Source organism: Camelus dromedarius, chromosome X (assembly GCF_036321535.1).
Source record: "Camelus dromedarius isolate mCamDro1 chromosome X, mCamDro1.pat, whole genome shotgun sequence".
NCBI lineage: Eukaryota > Metazoa > Chordata > Mammalia > Artiodactyla > Camelidae > Camelus > Camelus dromedarius.
The window spans coordinates 82502815-82526409 of NC_087472.1; the positions used below are offsets into that span (position 1 = coordinate 82502815).

The 23595-nt window shown below is 42.3% G+C and overlaps 1 protein-coding gene and 1 long non-coding RNA gene across 16 annotated transcripts in view; one reads left to right on the forward strand and one right to left on the reverse strand.

Moving 5' to 3' along the window:
* CASK (calcium/calmodulin dependent serine protein kinase) overlaps positions 1-23595 on the forward strand; it is a 314683-nt gene that overhangs the window by 288565 nt on the left and 2523 nt on the right. For 10 of the 15 annotated variants that reach the window (XM_064483254.1, XM_064483258.1, XM_064483262.1 and 7 more), the window contains 5 exons: positions 3630-3745; positions 10700-10780; positions 10880-10960; positions 14056-14258; positions 20722-20805. In XM_064483254.1, coding sequence (XP_064339324.1) covers positions 3630-3745; positions 10700-10780; positions 10880-10960; positions 14056-14258; positions 20722-20805 — 565 coding nt within the window. The remainder of the gene's footprint in view (positions 1-3629; positions 3746-10699; positions 10781-10879; positions 10961-14055; positions 14259-20721; positions 20806-23595) is intronic. The other 5 variants (XM_064483255.1, XM_064483257.1, XM_064483260.1 and 2 more) reach the window with 1 other exon arrangement.
* The window catches only part of LOC135320277 (uncharacterized), a 108699-nt gene continuing 108423 nt past the window's right edge, over positions 23320-23595 (reverse strand). Inside the window, exon 3 of the long non-coding RNA XR_010379525.1 lies at positions 23320-23512. This is a non-coding gene — a long non-coding RNA (uncharacterized LOC135320277). The remainder of the gene's footprint in view (positions 23513-23595) is intronic.

Here is a 23595-nt window from a genome sequence, read left to right on the forward strand (position 1 = left end):
ATTTGAAACAGTACCATCAGCCAGATCCGGAAGCTCTGTTCAGATGTTGCTACCAAGTCACATTGTTCATGTCCTTTAGGTGAAAAATCAAATTTTTTGGACCCAAATGCCTTACCTTATTCTTGATAAATTTCATCTTGTTTGACAAGGCCCATTAGTCTGGTCCTTTGATATGATTTGAGTCCCTGAATCTGTCATCCTTTCCCTTGCCTACTAGATCCTCATCCAAGTCAGCGATAAAATGTTAAACGTGTGTTTGAAATTTCCCTCCAGGTTGACCTAAATTCTAACACGGTTTCCTTGCACTTACTGAGCTAAAAGAAGTAACATTCATTTCCTGAGTGGCTGGTAAAAATCTTTTTCATTCCTCGGTCATTACACCACATATGGCCACACCACAAGTTCCTACTAAGAACTGTTTAATTTTTTTTTTTTTTTGGTGGGGGAAGGTAATTAGGTTTATTTATTCATTTAACAGAGGTACTGGGGATTGAACCCAGGACCTCGTTCATACTGGGCATACACTCTACCACTGAGCTATACCCTCCCCCCTAATTTTTTAAGTTTATGAACATTTATTATAAGATACTCTATACACTGTAACATAAGCTTCACAAGGTCAGGATTTTGACTCTTTTAACCTGTCAAAAATTCCTCAGTTCTGTTTATGTTTCTGAAGATCCTGTGCCTCACAGAAGCTGTAGTTATGACTGACAGTACATATTGGCTGGGACTGAAAGGCTTCCCAAAGCGAAGGCTTCATCAGCCGCCTCTGTATGCCGCTTAGATCATATATGGAGATTGACTTTGATACTGTTGCTAAGAGTTCACAGTGTTTCCCGATAAATGTCTTTCTCCTAACCAAAAATAAATAAGTAAATTAAAAATAAAGTTCTCAATGAAGAGAGAGTAAGAGACATGGAGGAAAATCTCTTCAGGAGAGTAGAAGAGAACACTTCCCAACTCATTTCATGATGGCAGCATCATCCTGATACCAGAGTTCAATAAAGGCTATTCAAGAAAAGAAAACTGCAGGCCAGTATCCCTCATGAACACAGATGCAAAAATCCTCAGAAAAATGTTAGCAGATTTACTCCAGCAATATATAAAAAAATTCATTCATCTTGACCCAGTAGAATTTGTACTGGGAATGCACAGCTGGTTCAACATTTGAGAACCAATCAACCCATATGCACAGACTAAAGAAGAAAAGTCCATGTGATCATATCAGTAGATATGGGAAAAGCATTTGTTAAAATTCAACAGCCATTCATGATTAAAACTTTCACAAGCTGTGAATAGAAGGGAATTTCCTTACCTTGATTGAGAGCATCTACAATCAACCTACAGCAAACATTGGAAAGGAAAAAAATATTGCAGGTAATATGATTCTGTGTAGAAATTCAAAGGGATCTATAGATAAACAATTAGAACTAACATAAGAGTTTAGCAAGATGACTGATATAAAATCAATATACAAAATTCAATTATGTTTCTATTTATCAGCCACAAGCAGAAAATAATTTTTAATACCCTATATAATCTGCAGCACCGTAATACTATAAAGTACTCTTGCAAAGAAAAATAGAACTTAAGTTTGATCAGGCCTCTAGATCTAATTAGCCATTTGCAAGAAATGCAAAAGACAGAGTGGCTTACTAAAGACATGATAGGGGTAAAATCAGAAATATCCAGACTCAGAAACTACAAGACAAACAACCAACTTCTGCAACAAATAAATTGCAAGAAGAAAAGGGAGAAGGGGAGGAGGGGAACCTAGAGATTTAAAGGGAATTTAAGGATATTTAAAGAGGATATGATACAAACTTGGATTTTTTTCAAAATAATCTTCGAATGGGTAGGTTGTAAAGAAAACAAAACAAGCCATGATATAGCAAAGCCATTAATAAATGTTGAAGATGTTGAAGAAGCTGGGTTGTAGGTATTTTGGGTTTGTTACACTATTCTCTACTCTTGTATATGTTTGAATTTTACAAATTTTTTAAAATACCATTTATAAAATTTTCTTTTTTAATCAACAACCTAGGAACTAATGAAACAAAGATGTTCAAGACATTTAGAGGATAAATTATAAAACTTATTGAGACATTAAAGAAGACCTAAGTAAATGGAGAGACATACTGTATTCAGAGATTAGAAGACTCAATATTGTAAAGATGTCTCTTTCTCCTAGATTGATTCATAGATTCAATTTGATCCCAACCCTTTTGAAATTAACAAGCTAATTTTAAAGTTTTCATGGCAATACACAGAACCAGGAATAGTCAAGATGCTCTTCTAGAGCCTTGCTCCACCGACAGCAAGACTTATTGTCAAGCTGTAGTAATTAAGATAATAAGGTAGGGCTTAGAGATGCTCAAATACGTTGGTGTCACAGTATCATGTACACATACACACTGTATGCGGAGAGAGCTGATGGCTACTCTAAAGCTTTATTAAGTTACATAGTCTTATATAGCAAAGAAGAATGATAAGGGAAATGGTTAACAGGCAGTGTCTGGCTCAAGGTCAGAAGACCCTTTATGTTTTGGTAAATCATGTTCGTGTTGGCATCAGCAAGCCTTACAGCTTATCAGGGCGGAATGTATGAGAAACAGCTGCTTAACAATATTCTTCTTGGACTCAGGCGGCTGTGCCTGTCTTAGGTTTCCCTGCTCTGGGGATCTTACCCGTCCTTGGCTACCCAGCCTTCTCACCTCTGAGTCTGCAGCTTTCTGTAACTTGTTTACCATTCCAGCCCAAGGCTTGTTCCTTTGTTCCCACAGTCGGGGGGCTACAAAATAGACCAATCAAAGAGAACCCCTAAACACTCACTCATAGTCACTAGAGTGAGGACTGAATAGACTTATGGTTCCAGAAGTCATGCTGGGACAATTGGGTATCCATTGAGGGGGAAAAAAAACGAGAAATTGGACCCCTAACTTCACAGCATATACAAAAATCAGTTTCAATGTATTAAAAACCAAAACATGAAAGACAAAACTATAAATCCTTGAGAATATAATATTGGAGAATATCTTCAGGGACAGGGAAGGATTTCTTAAACAAGATATCAGAAATATTCCCCATAAAAGAAAACATTGCTAGATTTAACTAAATTAAAATAGGTTATGTTCATCAAATACCATTCAAAGAGTACAAAGGCAAGCCACTCTGGACAAATTAATTAACCTCTCAGTCCTTTGATCCCCTCATCTGTAAAGCAGTGACACAATTTCATGCGTTGTTAGAAAGATTAAATGAGTTAATGTATGTAAATTTCCTAGAAAAGCAACACTAAATTGATAAAAGCGAGTAAGTGATAGAGCCAAGATTCAAACCAAGCCTGTCTCAACTCAAAATCCCACACCTGTTCCACTGCATTTCATGACTATATATTTAGACTTCTCATCTCTGTTATCAGTTAGTATGTGTTATTTTGTCATAAGCCTGCGTTTTAAAACATTTCTAGGAAATTGTCATGAAAGCCAAGGAGCAACCTTTATCTGAATGATTTTAAAAGTTTGTGAGGAGTATGTTCATGCAGATTCATGTAAACTCTTCAAATGAATGGTTTTTGTCTTTTATCAGCATAAAACTATACATTAGTGTTTTCTTTTGTGTGCTAGGCGAGTCGCTTGCATCGCCATGGAGAAGACCAAACAGGAGCAGCAGGCCAGCTGTACTTGGTTTGGCAAGAAGAAGAAGCAGTACAAAGATAAATATTTGGCAAAGCACAATGCAGGTAGGGAAAAGTACGACTTACTGAGACCGGGTAAACATCTCAAAGACCCAAGTAGATGTAACATCTCAATTCCGTCTTCAGAGTTCTCTATCCAAAACTTCCACCATATGAGATCTTCATCAGCTTGCAAAAACTTTAAGAAACCTCTCCCTTCAATTATTATGTTGGTTATTTGCCAGGTATTTTACAGAGCTATACTTTATAGGATGAAAATGCTGTTTAGAAATAGTACTCCCCGGAACTCAAAGAACCCAGTACATTAAGTCCTCCCCTGAGAAATGAGAGATTGAGAGTGTGCTGAGTCACCAGGATTGTTGCCTCCTGGCTGAGATTGGTCTTGAGCAAATACCTTCACTCCTGGCTTCTCTCTGGCCCTTGGACCTTGCCCTGTGACACATTCTAAGGGTGAAGGTGCGTTCTTAACAGAGAGCTGTACTGCAGATGGCAATAATGTTAGATACTAACTTGGTTTGGTCAGTTTCTGTAACTAGTCTTCTTCCTTCATGGTATTTCCTAGATCCTAAAAGACCAAGAACATTATCTTGGCCTTCCCTTCATGGTATGTTTGTCTGTATGGAAGCTTGCATTCAATTTAAGTCAAAATATTCACTTGTTTGCTAAAAACTGAAATGAATACCAACAAAGCATGCTCTGTCATTGCAGTAGAATTCCCAGAAGACTCAACAGGATGTAACTTAAGTACAAGAAAATGCATGATGATATAGAGTGGGATTTACTTATTTTCAAGAACTTCTTAATAGGACTCCTTTTATAAGGAGCTTTTTCTGAGGAATTACAAGGCCCAACATTGACATTAGATTAGTTCCCAAGGTTTCAGAAATCACTCCAAAATTCAAACATGTAGCCAGAAAGAAAAAAAAAAATGAGGTGACTGCAACCATGCATGCCCAATTTGACAGTATGTTTCTGACAAAAATGAAATGCATTTCCGTATGTAGAATATTATATTTTATTAGCATTCACTAGGAAAAATTATTTTGCAACTTTGAATTATTCATTTCTTGATCAGAGAATAAAAGTGAACACTTGGAAGTACTGTATAATGTGGAATGGAAATGAGTGACCACATGGCTTAATTTTAAATAGTTCAGTTAAGTAAGGAGTCTTTCTCATCACAACAGCTGCATTGTGCCACATTTTTATTTCCAATAAAATGTGTCATTTCTGATTATGTACCACTACAGAACACTAGTCTGATAATGGCTTTTTGTTGTTGTTTTATAAAGGGAAGAAATGTTCAAAGTAGATTAGTTAAATATAATTAGTTAAAACTAATTGTAAATGCTTGAGTAGTACTATTTGAAGAAATTTACTGCAGTATCGGCAGAATGTTGTTTTACACAAAATGTCAATGGTTATTGCCAAGTCTCCATAATCACCTTTATCATTTATCAGCTTCTAATAGGGTCACAAGGTCTGTTGACATTACAAATCTATGTATCACCGTGTAATTTTTACAATAATTTTAAATGGTATATAGATGGCATTAGAATTAATTTTAGCCTAGAAAAGCAAAGAAATGGCCAATTAAGGCTGTCAATTTATCTTATATTCCACTGACGGAGGGCATGTAGACATGAGTATTCAATTTGCCAATATTCTTCAATTCAGCTCTGAGGAAGAGTAAGAAGCCAATTGATTGAAAAACTGGAATCTCTAAATTCTGACAAAGAATCCGTTGAATCATTCACTTCAGAATTTTGCCAGAGAATCAGCATCGCATCTGGTGGCCAGTGTTTTCCACAGTTCACTTTTTCTATTCTTTGACCACCGGGGCATCACTGATCTTCCGTTGTTCCTGTTCTCTCTGATCCATCACAGGTGGTGCTCAGTGGTCCTGCAAACACACCTGTTAGCTTAATAGGCACCCTGAGCCAGGACCAGGAATTAGCACACCTGCGTAACCGTGCAACTCTGGCAAATCACTTGGCTTCTATGGTCCTCAAAATGAGTGAATTGGCTTAGTCAAAATCAAGGATATCTTTTCTAAAATACAGTGGATCTGTTTCCTTCATCTCTGGCCCTGACAAATGACTATCATTTCATGAAGCCAAGTATTCATTTGCTGTCCCTTATCTTAGGCTTTAGCTCTGGTAAATGTTGCCTATTACTTTTGAAGGGTGTATCACCCTTGATGGAAAAGGCAGGAACCTCACAGAGATGGAATAGAATTGCCTTTTCTCTGTTGTCTTTAAACATACCTCCTATCCAAAACCATGGACCTGTGTAAGTGCTTGTAAACACAGAACTAAGAAAGGAGAGGGAGAAGTAGGGGAGACTCGGCACTACCACTTTTGTTATCATGGGCATTTTCCTAAGCACTGGTCTTCTGGCCTCAGAGTCTTCCTCGTCTTGCTTACAGTTCCTTCTGCATGTCAGTGTGTGTCCCTGCCCGAGACCCTCCTTTGATGGAAAGTCTGAGCTGTTTACAAGGTCCTTGCAGAGCCATTCAAGTTTCTTTACAGAACTTGTATTTAGGCTTATTTGCGATTATCTCGTCAGATGTCATCGTTAGGGTTCCCGCCCCCACAAAATCATGGCTCAGGAGCTCTCCTATTAGTTTTCCTGGTGGGAGAAGATGCCCCGCTTTTTTCCTGCACTCTCTAGAGTATGGTGCCTGGCGTGTCCCTTCTGTCACTGTCTCCGCAGCCCTCTTCCCCTTCACCAGACCACTCTTACATTTTGTTCATTATAAAGTTCAGAAGGACCATTTGCTTACTAATTACCTTGACTTTTGAAATGAAACTATCAGGAAGCTTAAGTATTTTATCAGCTGTTCTGCTTTTAGCTATGATGAAAGTTTATCCCAATACGTGGTGTTGCCTATATAAAGAATTGCTCTAAAAGGAACACGTACTGTTGACCTCTGTTGGGAAGGCGGATGCTTTGAGAACGTTGAAATATCATAGTCTTTAATACCAAGAACTAGTCAAATGGGCTTATAGGCCACAAATCAAACTATATTTCGGAAGGATGTTTTCTGGCTTATTCAAAAGTTGATTGTGAAATACAGTGGGGGTTCTTCCCTTAGTCCTCGGTAAGTTAAAACAAGGGCCATGTTTTGTTTTCTGCTTCAAATCTTTGAGAATTCCGCACGTATTGATGGCAAGATCCAAACCTTATCATTAAATTTTGAAGTTGTTTATATTTGTAGTAAAAATGAAGGATGAGAACTTTGTCAATATCTAGAACTGATGGAAATGAAAAATACTACAATTATCTCCATTTCTGTCACCAGGAAATTCCACATGTCTAGTTAAACCAGAATTCTTTTTTTTTAAATTGGGTTTATTTATTTAATGGAGGTACTGGGGATTGAACCCAGGACCTCGTGCATGCTAAGCACGCGCTCTACCACTGAGCTCTACCCTCCCCCTAAAGCGGAATTCTGTTCAAACTATGTTGCCTCCATCTCACATTATAAAGTGGCAGTCTGTTAGCTGAATGTGACCCATAAATTTAAGTTTTGTTTTCCCCATACACACGTTTAAAATAACTTAATTTAGTTACCACATTTGAAAACCAGATATTTAACATGAAATCTGGGTTTCTACCTTCCTTTGAAAGACCAGAGGGTGTGGAAATATTAGGCCCACTTTCTCCCGTAGTGACTCTAAGCTGTTAACATCCCTTTTGGATGGACACTCATTCTCTAGGACCCATCGTCTCCAGGGCTCCATTCTTGAACCTGGCCCCCTCATTCAGATGCATTAGCTGCAAACACACCTGTAACACACCTGCAAACACAGCTGTTAACACACTGCGGGCATTGGAGTGTGCACTTGGCCCAGGGTTACCAGCATGCAGTGCCTTTTCTAAGTGTAGGTTTGTACAGTATTTAAAGATACTTGTAGCCTTTCCGACTGAGACAATGAATCGATGTTAAAGGCTTATTTATGGAAAATATTCTACTGGAAAGTAGTTACCTAAATACTTTAAATGTCATGAACATTGAGTAGCTTACCAGGAAATCAGGATGATGTCAGCAAAGTATGTCAGACAGTATTTCTGAAGCCTTGGGAATGGATTTGGTTATGGTGTGTGTAATGTTTACAGCAAATACCTTTTCTGCAACACACGAAAGATTTTTAGCCACATAAATTTGTTGCAGAAAGCAGTCATGCTGCTGGAGGAACTGAACTCTTGAGGCATTGAGATTCCTCAGCCCTAGGACTTCCAAAATCAGTTTAAGATCAAGTTACTAATGTAAACTTTTTTTAAAGCCTTCATTAATTCATTTTTTTAAATGTTAGAGCCCTGAACACAGTGGTATTTAAATATCCTGAGATTCCCCATTTACATGCACACATAGGAACAGAGGACTTCTACAGTACCAACTCATAGGTGTGTTTATGCCTAATACCACAGATTAGTACTGTTGACTTTAAAAAGCTACTACCATTTTTTCTTTAATACAGAGAACTCTAAAGACGACCAAAAGTGGCCCATAATCTCACTGCCCTGTTGACATCTTTTTAATAGTAAAAGTGATAGGCACACGTGATTAGAAAAGGTCCAAAAGGAGGTCTTCCACACCTACACTCCCTGAAGGTTTCTTATAACTATTCCCAGACACAAGGTGTATACATATGCTAGTATATCAAACCCACTGGCTTTTATATAAGGGTATTGTTGAATTTTTATTAAACTGAGTTTGTTTCTTAATGTGATTTATTTGCCTCGTGTTTAGAATATTGCATGGTAAAGTTTCTTTTGTGCATATTATACTTTTATTTTACTAATATATTAAAAGTCATATTTCAATGACCCCTGTACATTTTTCATGCTGTCTTACTCCCAATGGCCTCTGTGCATGTAAGTAACCTGTTGAGTGACTATGCCTCTTTGTTTTTGGTGGTTTCCTCTCATTAAGTCCTTTTTCTTTAATCAGCAAACAGCTTAAAACCTTTAAACGTTGTCTTTAAGTATTCTCCTTACATTCGTTGTGTGTTGTATTTAAAATATCCCTTTTTATTGTTTCTCAATCCTGTGACCATGTGGTGATTTCACTTAGACCAGAATAACCTCTTCATGCTACTCGTTTATGGTTAAGATACTGGTGTGTAACATATCTGTTCATCCATTTGTCGTGTTGATTGTTGATCTCTAACTCATGTGTTTGGAAAAAATGACTTAACTCAGTAGGACTGGAGTCAGGGCTGTGTAGAGGGAAAGGGATGTGTGTATCACTCAGAAAGCTGTGTCATCATCTGGCTCTTGTGTGAGATGCTTATTTTTATATATTAAAACATATCAGCTTGTTGATGGACCTTTCATAAGCTTACTTTTCTTAATGGAAATGTCACTGAGAGGGCAATAGTTATAAAAAGCAGTGCCGTAAGCTCTCCTGCTTTTATTTTTGCAACCCGTTACTCCATTACCACTGCAGCATGACTAGCGAGCTCTGCCACCCAGAGAACCTCATGTTCATTTTGATTTTGTGAGTCTGCCATTCTAAACACAGAAAGCATTTCTGGGTTTTTAGCTGTTGCTAGAGAATATGCTTTAAAGTCTTTTAGTCAACCTTGGAATCAGGTTATCAAACGAAAACAAATGCACAAATACCCATTAACATGCACTAACCCTTATTTTAACATATTGTGTTTCTTTTTTCTTTTTTTTTTTTTAAGTAGTTTCGAGAATGATACTTTGTTTATTTCTGGTCTATTGCATTCCAGAATATCCTATTCTGCATTTTAAGGTTCTTTGCTACCGGGAAGATCACAAGTGTTAAGGACTGAGCTGATATTCAAAAGCATTTGGCCGTATTGTTTCAGGGAGCAGAAGCTTCTCTTAATGGTTGACAGGAGCATCCTAGATTCCTCTATTACACCATGGAATCAGTTTCATGGAATTTACTTCAAATCCTCTAAAATCCAGAGCTTATTGAATAGTCCTTTAAAAATAAGAAATTTCAGTGTGCGCCTGTGGCAGGATTTGGGTAGTGCGACAAGGGAAAACTTTACAGGAAGGACAGACGCATGATCTTAGCCTTCTTGTGAGAATTTTCAAATACATGTACATGAGAATTGGATTCCCTTTTAAACTTCAGCAGGAACAGTCGTCTCAGGAAATTTTTTGTAAGAGTTTTGTTAAGAAGCAGGTTTCCAAAAAGTATTTTTTAAAGTATTCCTTCTCAGTCTGTAATGGTTAGAGAACTCCCCTTTTGCAGAGGTTTCCAAGCTCAGACTCTGCTTCGTGCCTCTCTCCATTCTGTCCGTCCTGATTTACCGCACACGGGCTGACGAAGTTTGGGGCAGGGGAAGCACGTTGCCCTACTTACTTGCCCAAGACTTTCCAGTGAGTGGATAGCTGGGTGACAGTACCACTTGTGAGATGCTCATTTCCAAAGCTTGTGAAATCATAGTCACGGAACTTGACTTTGAAAGAATCTGGCATGCTACCTTCCACATTCTGTTGAAAGAAAGAACCGTCAAGTTAAAAGACCAGCGGTCCATGCATCTCTCATCCATCCCTAGAAATAATCTAGCTGGTCTCTTTCTTGGTTAACTTTAGTTGCACTCATGCTATATTCATGTTGGTCACTGTCTGCAGACTTTTTCTTTTCAGTATTGCTGATTTCCTAGAATTGCAAAAATATGAACAGCATGTGGTTTTGAATGAATTCATATGATTTGTTGGATACTGCATGAAAAGAGATGCAGTATCTTTTACAAGTGGAATTTTATGCATGTGCTCAACATATCTTTGGATGCCCCTGGTTCTAAAGTGCATTTTCATGGGCATAAAAATGAAATTCTCCCGAAAGGTTATAGGACTTATGTTACATGTAAGCTATATATCATAAGTTGGATTCATATTTTTTAAGATGTGGTTTTACAGTAACTTTAGTTTTGCCAGTAAAATTAAAATTTATAAACGTGAAATATTCCTTCCATAAATTTACCTTCCTTCTAAATCTTTACATTTTAGTGTTTGATCAATTAGATCTTGTTACATATGAAGAAGTAGTAAAACTGCCAGCATTCAAAAGGAAAACACTAGTCTTATTAGGTAAGTTTGCGTGCATGAGTGGCTTTCTTATTCTCATCTTCAAAACATTTTATGAACGTTATTAACAATTGTCAATTTCCTTTTTGAAAAATGACATAGGTGCGCATGGTGTTGGGAGAAGACACATAAAAAACACCCTCATCACAAAGCACCCAGACCGGTTTGCGTACCCTATTCCACGTAAGCAACGTCTCCCTCTCCTTTATTTTGCCTAGTACTTTTTTCTTAATTGAAGTAGTCAGTTAACAATGTTGTGTCAATTTCCGGTGTACAGCATAATGCTTCAGTCAAACACGTACATATGTATATTCGTTCTCATATTCTTTTTCATTATAGGTTACTACAAGATATTGAGTACAGTTCCCTGTGCTGTACAGTATAAACTTGTTTATTTTATATATAGTAGTTAGTATCTGCAATTCTCGAACTCCCAATTTATCCCTTCCTGGCCCTTCCCCCGCTGGTAACCATAAGCTTGTTTTCTATGTCTGTGAGTCTGTTTCTGTTTCGTAAATAAGTTCATTTGTCATTTTTTTAGATTCCACATATGAGTGATATCATATGGTATTTTTCTTTCTCTTTCTGGCTCACTTCATTTAGAATAACCATCTCCAGGTCCATTCATTCCTAGTACTTTTTTAATCGTGTAATATACATATTTTTTCTGATTACATAAGTAATAACTGTTCATTATAGGAAGTTTGGAAAAATCCAAAAAAGAAAAAGAAGAAAATGAGTTAACAATAATCCCAGTAGTGCTAGCAATATTTTGTTGTCTATCCTTACAGGCTTCTTAGTGCTAACACGGGTCATGTGTATTTGTTTGTTGTTGTTTAACAAAACTGGGCTCATACAGTCCGTTTGTAACCTAATTTTTCCCACAATATGTCATAAGCATGACCCTGATAAATTATTCTTAAAAAAAAAATATTTGAATGATAATCTAGTTTTCTGTGATACAGCAATATTTTCCTTAGTACCTAAATTGATGGCTTTTAGAACCCAGTGTGCTTTCCATTGTTTATTATAAAGAATTTTAAATCTGTAACATTTTATTCCCCTTATTTTCTATATCTTATCCTTAATCTCTTGCCCTCTTTGTTTCCTCAAGTATAAAATGAAGTAGTCCCAGGAAAGTAAAAAGGATTTGAGATCATGTGAAGCACTTAGCAGATACTGGATCAATAGTAGCCATCTTGCCACTATCATTTATTTTATTATTATTATTATCATCATTATTATTCCAAAGTTTAAAATTTGAATCCCAAAAGCTTTCTAGCAGTTAGAGCTTTGTTCAGAGTGGGAAGAGCTGAAGGAGAATGATTTTTAAGAGCAACAGGAGAAAATGTGAAGAAGAGTGACTCTGTCCATCCTGTAGGGCCCTCTGATGCCAGGTCAACACCACTTACTGTTTTCTCTGCGCCCCAGAGAGCTGTGAGGCTTCATAAGAACACCCTCATCCCAGAACCCTGTCTGACTGACACAACAAAAGAAATTCATTAAATATCGTTTCAGTTAGTACCACTGGAGTTTTCTAGTAAAACGCTTAGAAATGTCCTTTTAATTCTCCTTACATCTAGATCATGGGTACAGCAAGCTTAAGTAACATCTGGTTTCCTCTTGACCACATAAGCAATGGAACTTGCATGTTATTAAATGGCCAATTAACTAGCTTGGTTTTAAAGCATGCTGCTGCAGACCCCAGTCCTGTCTCCTTGCTGTCATATTTGAGCCCGAATATGTCTGTAACACGTTTACCTGCCAGGATGACTGAAGGTAGGACAGCATCAACCTAGTATGCTGCTGGGGGTAGGGTGTAGCTCAGTGGTAGAGTGTGTGCTTAGCATGCACGAGGTCCTGGGTTCAATCCCCAGTACCACCTCTAAAATAAGTTTTTTGAAAAAAAACCCAATTCCCCACCCAAAAGAAAAACACTGTAGGGGAGTGAACAGCTCACAGAAGTACAGCATATGCTTAGCATGCACAAGGTCCTGGGTTCAATCCCCAGTACCTCCTCTATATAAATAAATAAAGCTAATTACCTCCCTCACCCAAACAAAAAACAGGGGAAAAAAAAACATAGTATGCTGCTGCTTCAGCGTTTTTTGTGTCTGGAGAAAGGGTTCTTCTTTTCTTTTAAACATCCACATTTTGACGTCCATAAGCATGTGGCAGTTCTGACAGCCTGGCTGGGGCAGGAGAGGGGGAACTCCCCATGGGTTTGGACCCATGTACAACCAAGAGTGGTGTAAATTTCTTCTTGCTGAAGGAAGAAAAGAAGCAAAGGGAGAAAGAAAATTAAAACTCATGTTCCTGGCTTGTCTAGAAAAACATTTCCTAGACTGTGTTTTGCAGAATACTGGTCCTCTTGGTATCCCACAGAACTAGACTTATTGGCAGATATTTTAGTGTACACTCACTCAGGTCAGGGGTCCACAAACCTCTTCTATGAAGGACCAGGTAATAACTATTTGAAGTTTTGAAGGGCATATGGCCTCTGTCACAACTACTCCACTGCCACTGTGGCATGAAAGCAGCCATAGACAGTATGTAAACACATGAGCGTGGCTGTATCCCTATAAAACTTTATTTACAAAAACAGACAGTGGGCCAATCTGGCCCACAGGCCATAGTTTGCCAATTCCTGGTCTAGGTCTTTCCTAGCTATCATGGCCACATATGGCTTCAGTCACTGTGTTTTCAATATGCCATTTGCTGTATTCTAACATTCTTTTGCACGCTGCTGTAGACCAGCACTGTCCAATAGAACGTTCTCTGACAATGACAGCATTCAGTAGCTGCAGTGTCCAGTCCAGTAGCCACATGTGGCTATCGGACCCTTGAAATGTGGCTAGTGAGAATGAAGAACTGAAAAATTTAAATAACTATATGTGGTGTTCATTTTTTTTAATTCTTTTTTCCTTCTGTTTAAGACCTAACTGCATTAAGGCATACAGTGAGTTCCATTAATCTTGGGTCATTTAGTGTCTTTCCCCCGTGGTGATCCATGAAGGGATGAAATAGATCCCATCTAAACACTGAAAGATTCACCAAAGCAAACAACTAGCCAGCTCTAGCCAGCTACTGTGGTCCAATATGACATAAATACGACTTCTAGAATTTACTTCTACAAAGATACTGGGGTTTGGGGCAAGGCATGAGACATACTACAGAAGTCACAGGTTTTAGGAAGAGATTGAGTTTCGGTAAGTCCATTGGGAGCATCAGCTCATAAGCTCAGCCCTTTAAACCTCTCTGGATATGTAACTTTGTAGATACAACCAGACCTCCAAAGAAAGATGAAGAAAACGGAAAGAACTATTACTTTGTATCTCATGACCAAATGATGCAAGACATCTCTAATAACGAGTACCTGGAGTATGGCAGCCACGAGGATGCGATGTACGGGACAAAACTGGAGACCATCCGGAAGATCCATGAGCAGGGGCTGATCGCGATACTGGACGTGGAGCCTCAGGTACTGCCCGCCCCGCCGCCCCCCACCACCACCAGTCCCTGTCAGCCTGCTGCATGCTCAGCTCAGGTTCTGAAATCAGAAATGCCATCAGAACATCACAGGTCACGTGGTAATCTCATTAGTAAACTACAGGGAAGTGTCATTAGACTTAGAAGCTCCATAAAGTGCCTGATGAGGTCTGTGCCTGCCAGAAATCCTACACTGGTCTGATCTCAGGATGTATCTGGCACTTTGTTAACACGACAGCCACCTTTCCTGTCTTGGTACAGCTCACACTGGACCATCAGAGCCTCCGCCAGCATCCTATGTTAATCGCCAGCGAGAAACGCTGATCCTGGGGCCTGGGTCTGAAACACAGCAGTAGCTTTATGAATGCAAACACGAGGGAGCCCGGGGGCTGTCAGACGGAGCAGGGTCTCAGCCTCTGCCAGCTCTCTCCTGAGGGACGATGCCTGACCCTGAGCTAAAACGAGGGAGGGCACGGAGCACTTGGAGAGGACTCAGAGCTAGACGCAGAGACGGCAGATGATTTGCAGATGCCCCCCATGCTGGAAGCAATAGGGGTCACTACACCTGAAAAGGAGAAAGCCAAAGGCCTTACACCAGCAACGCTGACAAGCTGTTTTTCACGTCTGAGGAAAAACTCAGCAGAAGTGGCATTCAGCCCAGTAGGAAGGATTTGGGTGTTGTAGACATCAGGGCAGGTTACAGGAGGCTTGTGGGTGCCCGTGTGACTCCCAGCCCGACCTGTACCGAAAATCCCTCATCACTCATAAATGGAAGCAGAATACAACCTGGTGAAACAGTAGACCAGCTCCCCTCAAGCAGGCTTGTTTTGTCACAAGGCTTAGCTGGCTATCCCAGACGGGGACGGTCCCTGTTCAAGGGCCACTGTATGAGACTTGGGGTCAACTAGTCATCCCCAAAGGGAGGCTGGAACCAGCATGGCCAGGGTCTCTGTGACCTGCGGCCTGACGGCTTAGTTACTCGGCTCCAAGATCCTAGCATCGTGGCCAGTGGGTTCATCCGTTTCTGTGTCACAGCACCTGATGGGGTTCTTGAACTTGGAATCAGGTTAAGGGGCTGGGGAGGAAAGCAACAGAAGGTGAACATGATACAGTTTACTTAACAGTTAACTTGGACCTTTATAGAACTAAATATGTGACGTGTAACACAGATGATTTTTGTTTAACTACTAATCCCTCCTTACTAGGGATTGGAAAAACCTTCTGGCCAGGGGTGGCTAGAGGTAAAGTCTCAATCCTGGTCCTGGTCTTCGCCGTCCTCTCCTTGGGTTCCACACTGGTCTTCACCTGAACGTCGTTTTCTGCTGGTAGTAATGTCTCTTAGAAGTATGCTGGCTGCAGGCCTCCTCAGACCCCCCTCTGCATTACCTCCGTCCACTTTCCAGGGCTTTCTGCTTCACCTGCTGCTGCCGCTGCCACCATTGCTGCCACCGCTGCTCCATCCACTTCCGTCATCCAGCTCTCCCCTCGCCCTCGCCCGGTCATGCGCTGCTTTGCATTGCTGAACGGGAGGCACTTCTCTCGGCCTTAGCAGGATGCCCACAGCAGTGACTTTCACGGGTGGCCCTCGGCCCGGGCTGGGCATCTTCCCTGCTCCCTGTCCGCTGGATGAGCTCACTGCATTCTTCCCCTCCCGTGTCCCATGTCCCCTCCTCTCAGAACTGTGCTCCCGGGAGAGATCAGGATCCTGCTCGCTGCCTGAGCCTCTTAGGGCCTGTGGCCCTCGGGCCAGGAATCACCCAAGTCCCACTCCTCTCATTGGTCTGGTTGACCACTCTGGTCCCAGGCTCTCCCGCCCAGGGTCCCCGGGCCCAGTCCTGCCAGCGCAGGGGCCCCAGGGTCCGCACTGCCTGGGCTTTGCCTCCAGGCCTCTCTCTGCCTTCAGCCCACTCTCCCCCTGGGGGAGGCGAGGCCCACACCCTGCCTTCAGGATGCCCGTGGCCATGACCACCTGCTGTCAGGCAGAGGCTCACGGCTCCGGGGGCTCTCTTCTCCGTGCCCTTTCCCGCCGGCCCGGGTGACTGCCCGCGCCGCTGTCTCTCACGGACAGTTTGAGATGGCTTGCCTCAACCAGGTTGTCTTAGGTACTTTTAGTTTTGTGCCAGGAGCTAAGAACACAAATAAGATGGCAAGCTGGTGAGGATGAAATTCCTTCCTCAGTGTTCATTGGAAGCTCTCCATAACGGGAGGAGTGCCATGTGGCATTTTTAAAACCCTCTCACTTGTGCCACTGCTGACACGACTTCACTCTGGGGGAACCACAGAGAGCCCGCCTGCCGCCGGTGGTCTGCTCATTTAGGTTGTGCCATCGTAACTGATTTTAGACAATTTGGGCCAAATTCAACACATGTCTGACAATACTATATAAGATACTGTCCAACTTTAAACCCCGAGAACCATGTAGACACTGAACTAGGAGAAAATGAGTAACCTGGCTTCTTTTAAAATAGTAAGAAATAGATTGTGTTTGTTTCTACAGTGCTCTGTATTTTCCCAAGCATTCGTACTCCTCCCCTGATCCTTGTAACCCTGAGACAGATATCAGTATCTCCTTTTGGAGATGAAGAAACCAAGGCTTAATGTAATTGTGACCAACAGTCTTGGTTTGTATTTGGGGTTTTTTTGTTTGTTTTTGTTTTTTTAGTGAATCCCAGCCTCCTTTCACTGTGCCATCCTAGAAGAGTTAACCCCGAGAGTCCCTGAACTGGTCCACCTTGTGTGTAGCAGTACAGTTTAAATCTTTGTGTTAGCATTTAGAAAAATCTGTAAGGCAGTCAAACCTGATGAAAGCTATAGAGCTAATTTCTCACGGAAACAAAGCCGTGGCTTGGAAAATAACAAAACTGGAATAGGTCCAGTGTGTAATGAAAACACTTTCAGATTTTAGTTTTATTCTGATTTGTCCATTTGCTGCATTGAAGAGTTGACAGTAGCAGAACTTTTGTGGGTTTGCTTTTGGTCCTGGAGGGAAGGGTTGTCATCAAGGGTAGGTACAGTGTTGTTAGGAATCTGGGCTTGGAAACAAGAGCCAGGTTCTGACTAAGGGCTGTTTTATTAAATCAGTTGGCTCTCCTAAGAGTGTTTCTGGGGACACTGTGCTCTTCCTTAAACCCTTAGATTTTTGTACAGAATGACTCAGATGCTTGCCCTTAAGTACTTTTTAATTTTGCAAACCAGGTTAAGTCTTAAGGAAATCTACTTAGACACTTGGTCCAGTGAGTTTTTATTCCTTGAGGGTAGTAACCTGAGATTAATTATTGGCCATAGATGAGCCATTAAATCAATGTCTCTCCACTAAGGAGAACTAAAGAATTAGCTTTAAATGTTCAATTAATGCTTCTTTGGCTGTTTGAATCCAACATATTTTCAGTGATCTTTCTAGAGTCTTTCTCCCCTCTCTGGGATTCAGAAAGAGATATTTGCCTATAAATATTAACAAATTTGTGTCTCATCTTAAAAGCTAAAAAGGAAAAGGGTTTAGAGCACATCTTAAAGCCACCTATTAATGGCCTGAGGGAGGGGTATCTTGCAAAGCAATTCCATTTCTGTTCCTGAACATTAGGCTAGCTGAGGCCGCACACAAAATGGCACCCCCCTCAGACCTATCAGTAGAGCAGAGAACAACTGGGGACATGTGTGGTGACTCTGCTGAAGATTCAAGGGCAACTAGGCAAGAATATCTCAGGCAGTATTCAAGGCACCTTACAACTTTTGCAAAGACAGTAATACAGGCTAGAAAGTTAAAGCCATGAAAAGAAGGAGGAAGCAAATATACGAACCATAGAGGCAACTGAAGTTAATGTGATAAACGTGAAATGTAGCTCTGAACTTCCTGGCAACCAGGCCGAAAAGGAGAATGTCACGGATCACATAATTTTCATCTAATAGAAGTATGCCTGTTCTTTCCTTGGAATTGCTATATTCATAACCTGATTTGTAGACATAGGAGGCATTTGGCAGCATGGTAAGTATAGTCGTCATTGACAGTTCCTGTCTCTGGGGATGGAGACTAAGGGCGTGAAGGCAGTGCAGAGAAGGGTAGTCTGCAGCGAGCTGATGGTTTCCACGTGATGGGTTTTCTGGCTTAACATACCAGCAGGCTAGAACTTAAAATGTTCAGAAAATTGGGAGGCTCTCAGGCTGGGGTCACTGAGTGGAGAAAAGGACATTCTACACCTGGGGTGGCATTCTCGAGTTCATCCCTGGGTCCCACTCAGCATCTAGGCTGCGTGGCCTGCCACCTGGCACTCGGAGGAGCTTCAGGGATGGAAGCAAAGGTAGGGACTGTGCCTTAGGATTCTTTCCCCATCTAAGTCACCCAGAAGGTGGCTCTGGGTGGGTGTCAGATGATGACGAAAACTTGTCTCAACTGACCCTAGAGTCACCTGATTCATAGCACAGGAAGGATAGGAAAAAAGGACATCTCTAAGTGAAGATCCCTGTTAAGCTCGATTGAGCTCAACGTGGACTATTTCACGGTGTTTGTTTCTTGCTAGTCTTCAGTCACAAAAGGATTTGCAGAGATGCCAATGACCTCTTTCAGAAATAAACATATGTGAGTTTGACAAGCTTTCTCCCAAGGGGGATCCAGGCTGTGACTGTCACAGGTAAAGCACTTGGATGGGTGGGGAAAACAGTAGGCCCAGCTCCCTTACCAACGAGACACTGCAGCTGAAATTCGGAAGCATAAGCCTCGTGAAGGTGAACCTTGCACTAAACGGAAAAGTCAAAACCTTTACTAATTCATGCCCTTATATTCATAGAGGCCAAGAGATTCCCTTCAGCCACAAAAGCACAGTGCCTTCTAGTCAAACCTGCCTCAAAACAGATTTTGTGAAAATTGTAGGTACTGCTTTTACATTTTTGTTTGATCATAGGACAACTTCTGCCAGGTGCCATTTGGGGGATGGGGGTGAGCGCTGAACAAGACGCAGCCCCTGCCCTCAAGATGCTTACCCGCCAGTATCCAGGCACTTACATTTCCAGGGTGATGGGCACCACAGATGCCCAAGTGATGTTGGAGCACATGAGAGGGGCACCTGACCTCGGCTCAGAGCTCCCAGCGGCCTTTCAGGAGACAGAACACGCAGCCAAGCAAAAGGGAGAGTGAGGACAGGGGGACAGAGCATCCAGGCAGAGAGGAGCAGGAACAGGCGGGCCCTTCCTGGAACTAAAAGTGGTTCAGCAAGGCCAGTCCGTGGAGGGGAAGCGGCAGAGAGAGGCTGACGGGGTAAACATGGACCAGCTCATGAGGGAGGGAACTGACATTCATGCTAAAAAGGGTACATTTTATCCCAAGGCCAAGAGGGAGCTGTTGAAGGGGTCGGAGTGGAGGAGCGGCGCGATGGGATTTGCATTTCCGAAAGCTCATTCTAGTGACACGGTTCAGTATGATTGCAGGCAAAGCAACCAGTCCACATGCTGCTACTGCAAACCAGGCACAGGAGGGGGGAGGAGGAACAGGGCAAAGCAAACCACTGAAAGGCCACTTAGAAAGCAAACGATGTGGATAGCAGAATAGACTTGTTAAATTCTTGTCTAAAGAAGAGTAAGATAGTCACCCCTGATGCAGACTAATTACACATCAGTCCCTTGTGAACTGTGTGCCTGGATACACCGGCTTTTGTGGCGGGGCTGGGAGGCGGCTGTAACCCCTGGGAGTGTCCTGTCCTCACAGGGGAGGAGCAAAAGCAGTAACCCTTACAGAATCAACTCCCGCAGTGGTGGGTGTCTGCTTCGCCTTCTATCTGTACAGACTAGGAGCTCGCACGGTTAGAGGTTTCTGGTGCCTTGGCAGGGAACCTCAGAGGTCCCTCTCCCTTTAGTGCAGCATCTTCTCTTGGGCCTGCAAGTTCCCCACAGCCACATGGCTTCTCCAGTGGCTCCAGGCTCCATCCCGGACAGGTCTCCCTTCCCTGTGGGTCCCAGAAGGGGCGGGCTTCCATCAGGGTACCTCAGAAGGCCTGTGTCAGCGTGAACACCGGCCTCGTGGTCACTGTGGCCAGGGTCTGCTCTCCACGTTAGCAATCTGAAATGTGAAGTGCAGTGTCGTGGGCTCCCGATGGGTGCTGAAGCCAGCCTGCTGGTCTGAGCCCGCACCACAGTGCATTACCTAGAGGTTAAAATTCAGGTAACAGTTGACAGTCAGGTTTAAATGAACATTAACCAGCATAGTCAGTGTTCACTTTCCTAAAGGAAAATAAGTTGGATGGATTCGTGAGATTCATAAGAATGTCCAGTTTGTCAGCTTTTATTTGTTGATGGCTCTTGTCCATCCTTTGGCTGATAAGTTGTTTACAAAGTTGGTCAATTTAATAATACCTTGCTAGAAATTTGAACTGAGGGCTTTTCCAGGTGTGTCATTTTCTATGGAACCACTTGAACATTGTGCGTTAGTTATTTCTTCTTTTAAGTCTCAATTTCTTTTTTTTGCACAGGCACTGAAGGTCCTGAGAACTGCAGAGTTTGCTCCTTTTGTTGTCTTTATTGCCGCACCAACTATCACTCCAGGTTTGAATGAGGTAAGAATGAATCTGTCTTTCCCCTAATCAGCACACCCCAGAGTAAGGATGCATCTGCATTGTGCATTTAGGACCAAAGCCCCATCTCATTAAGCCAGCTAAACAAAGCTCCGCTTTGTTCTTGATGCCGGCCACTAAGATTTCCCGAGCTTGAGGTCCTCTTTCAGGTTTAGGAATTAAGCAACATGGAGAAGTGTGGTTCTTCTGTGATCAGAGTCATGAGGCAAGTTCAGGCTTTAGTCTCCAGAAGTCAACCTGCAGCCTTATCCGTTAAGTCTGCTCTGTCCAGGGCAGAGTCTTTCCAGGAGGCCCCCGCCCCACGGGGCTGTGCTGAGAGCAGTGGGCCCCGGGCCAGCTCTGGGCCAACCATCGCTTTGCCCGAGGAGAACTGTAAGCAATCTACAACCTCGGTGGGGCTGCCCAGATGCCCCTGGGCAATCTGTGGAGTGGAACCCATGCAGAATTTCTGCCCAGACCCCTGGAGACTACACCAAACCTAGATGTGAGCTCTGTCCCCTCTCAGGCCCACTCAGTCGGCAGCACCCTCTAGCACCAGGCTGGTTTCGGCAGCCTTCTGTTGCTGGGCAGATAAGAAGGCCATTACAGCTTGCCTGGTAAGTATTTTGCTGCTTATCTGCTGCGGGATCATCCTGCAGCCGAAGCGCTACACACAGTTATCCTGAAGAGCGTCACCCCTACGGGGCCCAGAAACCCCCAGGAAGCTCTTGGCCCAGACTCACCCAAGTTGATGACAGTAAAATCGAGGCTTGGAAATGTTCGCTTTGTGTCCCTTTAAGGAAGGTTAAATATTTAGGCTCATATGTCACTCATATTTCCGGTCATCATTTTTTGTCATTTCATTTGCAAAAGATGTATTCCTTGGTAAATTCTGCTTTTCCATCTTACTGAATACACAAACATGTTTGAAACGCCACATTGTGGTTAGCTCTTACCTTTGGTTACCATGTATTTTTCTTGAATTATCATCTTTGCTTTGTTTTTGTTTTTGCCTGTTTTCCTGCCCTCTTACTAATTTTCCATAGCTGCCAAAATGGTGCAGAAAATTGCCTGTAAGTACCAGCTAGGTGATGAAACACAGCCTTGTTTCCTCTCATAGATTTAGAACGTAGACATTTTGTTCCCACAAATCCTTGCTTTTGCTGTTAGAATAAAGGCATTTTGTTTTCACTGAGTTAAAAACTCTGCTCATGCGTAAGTCAGGCCTGCAGACAAGCTGTTGTAGAGGAAGAAACTGGCAAATGACAGCTTCATCTTAGGAGATCCTTAAGAGGGAGCTTTATTATTTGGGGAAGAGAACCACGTTAAAAATCTTATCCTTTCAGCCATAAGTTTTCTTGAACGTTTTCATCAGCCCAGCTTTGTGAGCAAATTATAAGCTGTGCTAGTGGTTCGAAGCCCAGGACTGTGTATTCCAATAGAATCCCCCAGCCCAGAGTGATGTGGTAGAAACTTCCTTCTCGTACTGGTAGGAAGCACTCCTATCTTTGGGTGAATCCATGTTTCCTAAAATGCGGCTTTTGCTTTGTGTTTATTGTAAAGTAAAGCCACAGTGAAAATATTATGCTTTTTAAGTGCAAGCAGAAAGTGTGTTGATATGGCCTTAGAAGGTGATGATTAACTGAGGTCTTATCCACACTGAAGTAGTCAGCACCTAACATCCAAAGCATGCCATGTCCTGCTTTGAAATTCCGGTAGAAGAGGACGAAAGAGGTAGGACAGTCTCATTTCAGAGTGTCCTGATAGAAAAGATTGAGTTCTCAACTTTTCTGGCGTGTGTCCATCCCCACTGTGGTGTCGTGATGGACTCGAGTGTCCTTATTTCATCTCAAATCCCCTTGCGAGACGGTGGCACCCACAGGCCAAGGCTCGTCAGGAAGCATCTTTTACGAATGACAGGCGGGCCTCAGAGAAGGAGCGGGGTCCTGGGCTGGCAGTGCGCGCCTCTTTCAGTTTTTCTGGAGCTCTGTCTGTCATCAGGGGCCCCCATTTCCTAGTAGACTTTCTCCGTCTCTAGATGATAGCATTAACGCTCACCAAATCCTGTAGTGGCCAGTCTCGGTCAGCCAAGTGCTTGTTCTTTCAGTATCATTTATTAAGCACTTACTGTGTACAAGGCACAATGCCAAGTGCTGGGCACAGCAAGGCAGACTTGAGCTCTAGTTGGGGAGAGAGATACTAATCGAATGGCTATTTGATTGTGTCTGTACAGATATTTAAGACTCAACCCAACAGCTCACCTACCTGGTGTTGAGGAAGGCGGAGGTTGGTTCATTTGACTTACAAAGTTTCCTGGTTTCAAATTTGAATTTGTCCATTAAAAGTTCAGCCTAGGATCTGACCTGCGGAGACGCAAAGGCAGACTTTCTGGTGACCCTTTAGAGCTCCTGAGGCTCCCTGTGGCTACTGTGGGAGCTGAGGGAGCGTCTTGACTGCAGCAGAGAGTTCAGTAACTGCTTTGCCGAGTTTTTTCCATAAGAGATGTGAGTACTTGCGAACAGTGATATTTGGCCATTTCCAACGCAGACCAATTTGAGGGGATTCATCAGAAGCCAGTTGCCGTTGTATCTGGGAAATGGCCTTATTTCATCCATTATTTGTAACAGCCAAAAAGCTTTTGCCTCTGGCATCCACCGCTATTGTGTGAGGGCCATTATATGTAATTGAATTCCAGGAACACAGTGAACCTCTAAGTAGAAGAGAGAAAAATACACCTTAATTTGTTGTCCAGAGGCAGGAGCTTCTGGGTGCAAACGCAGCTCGGCCCCGGGG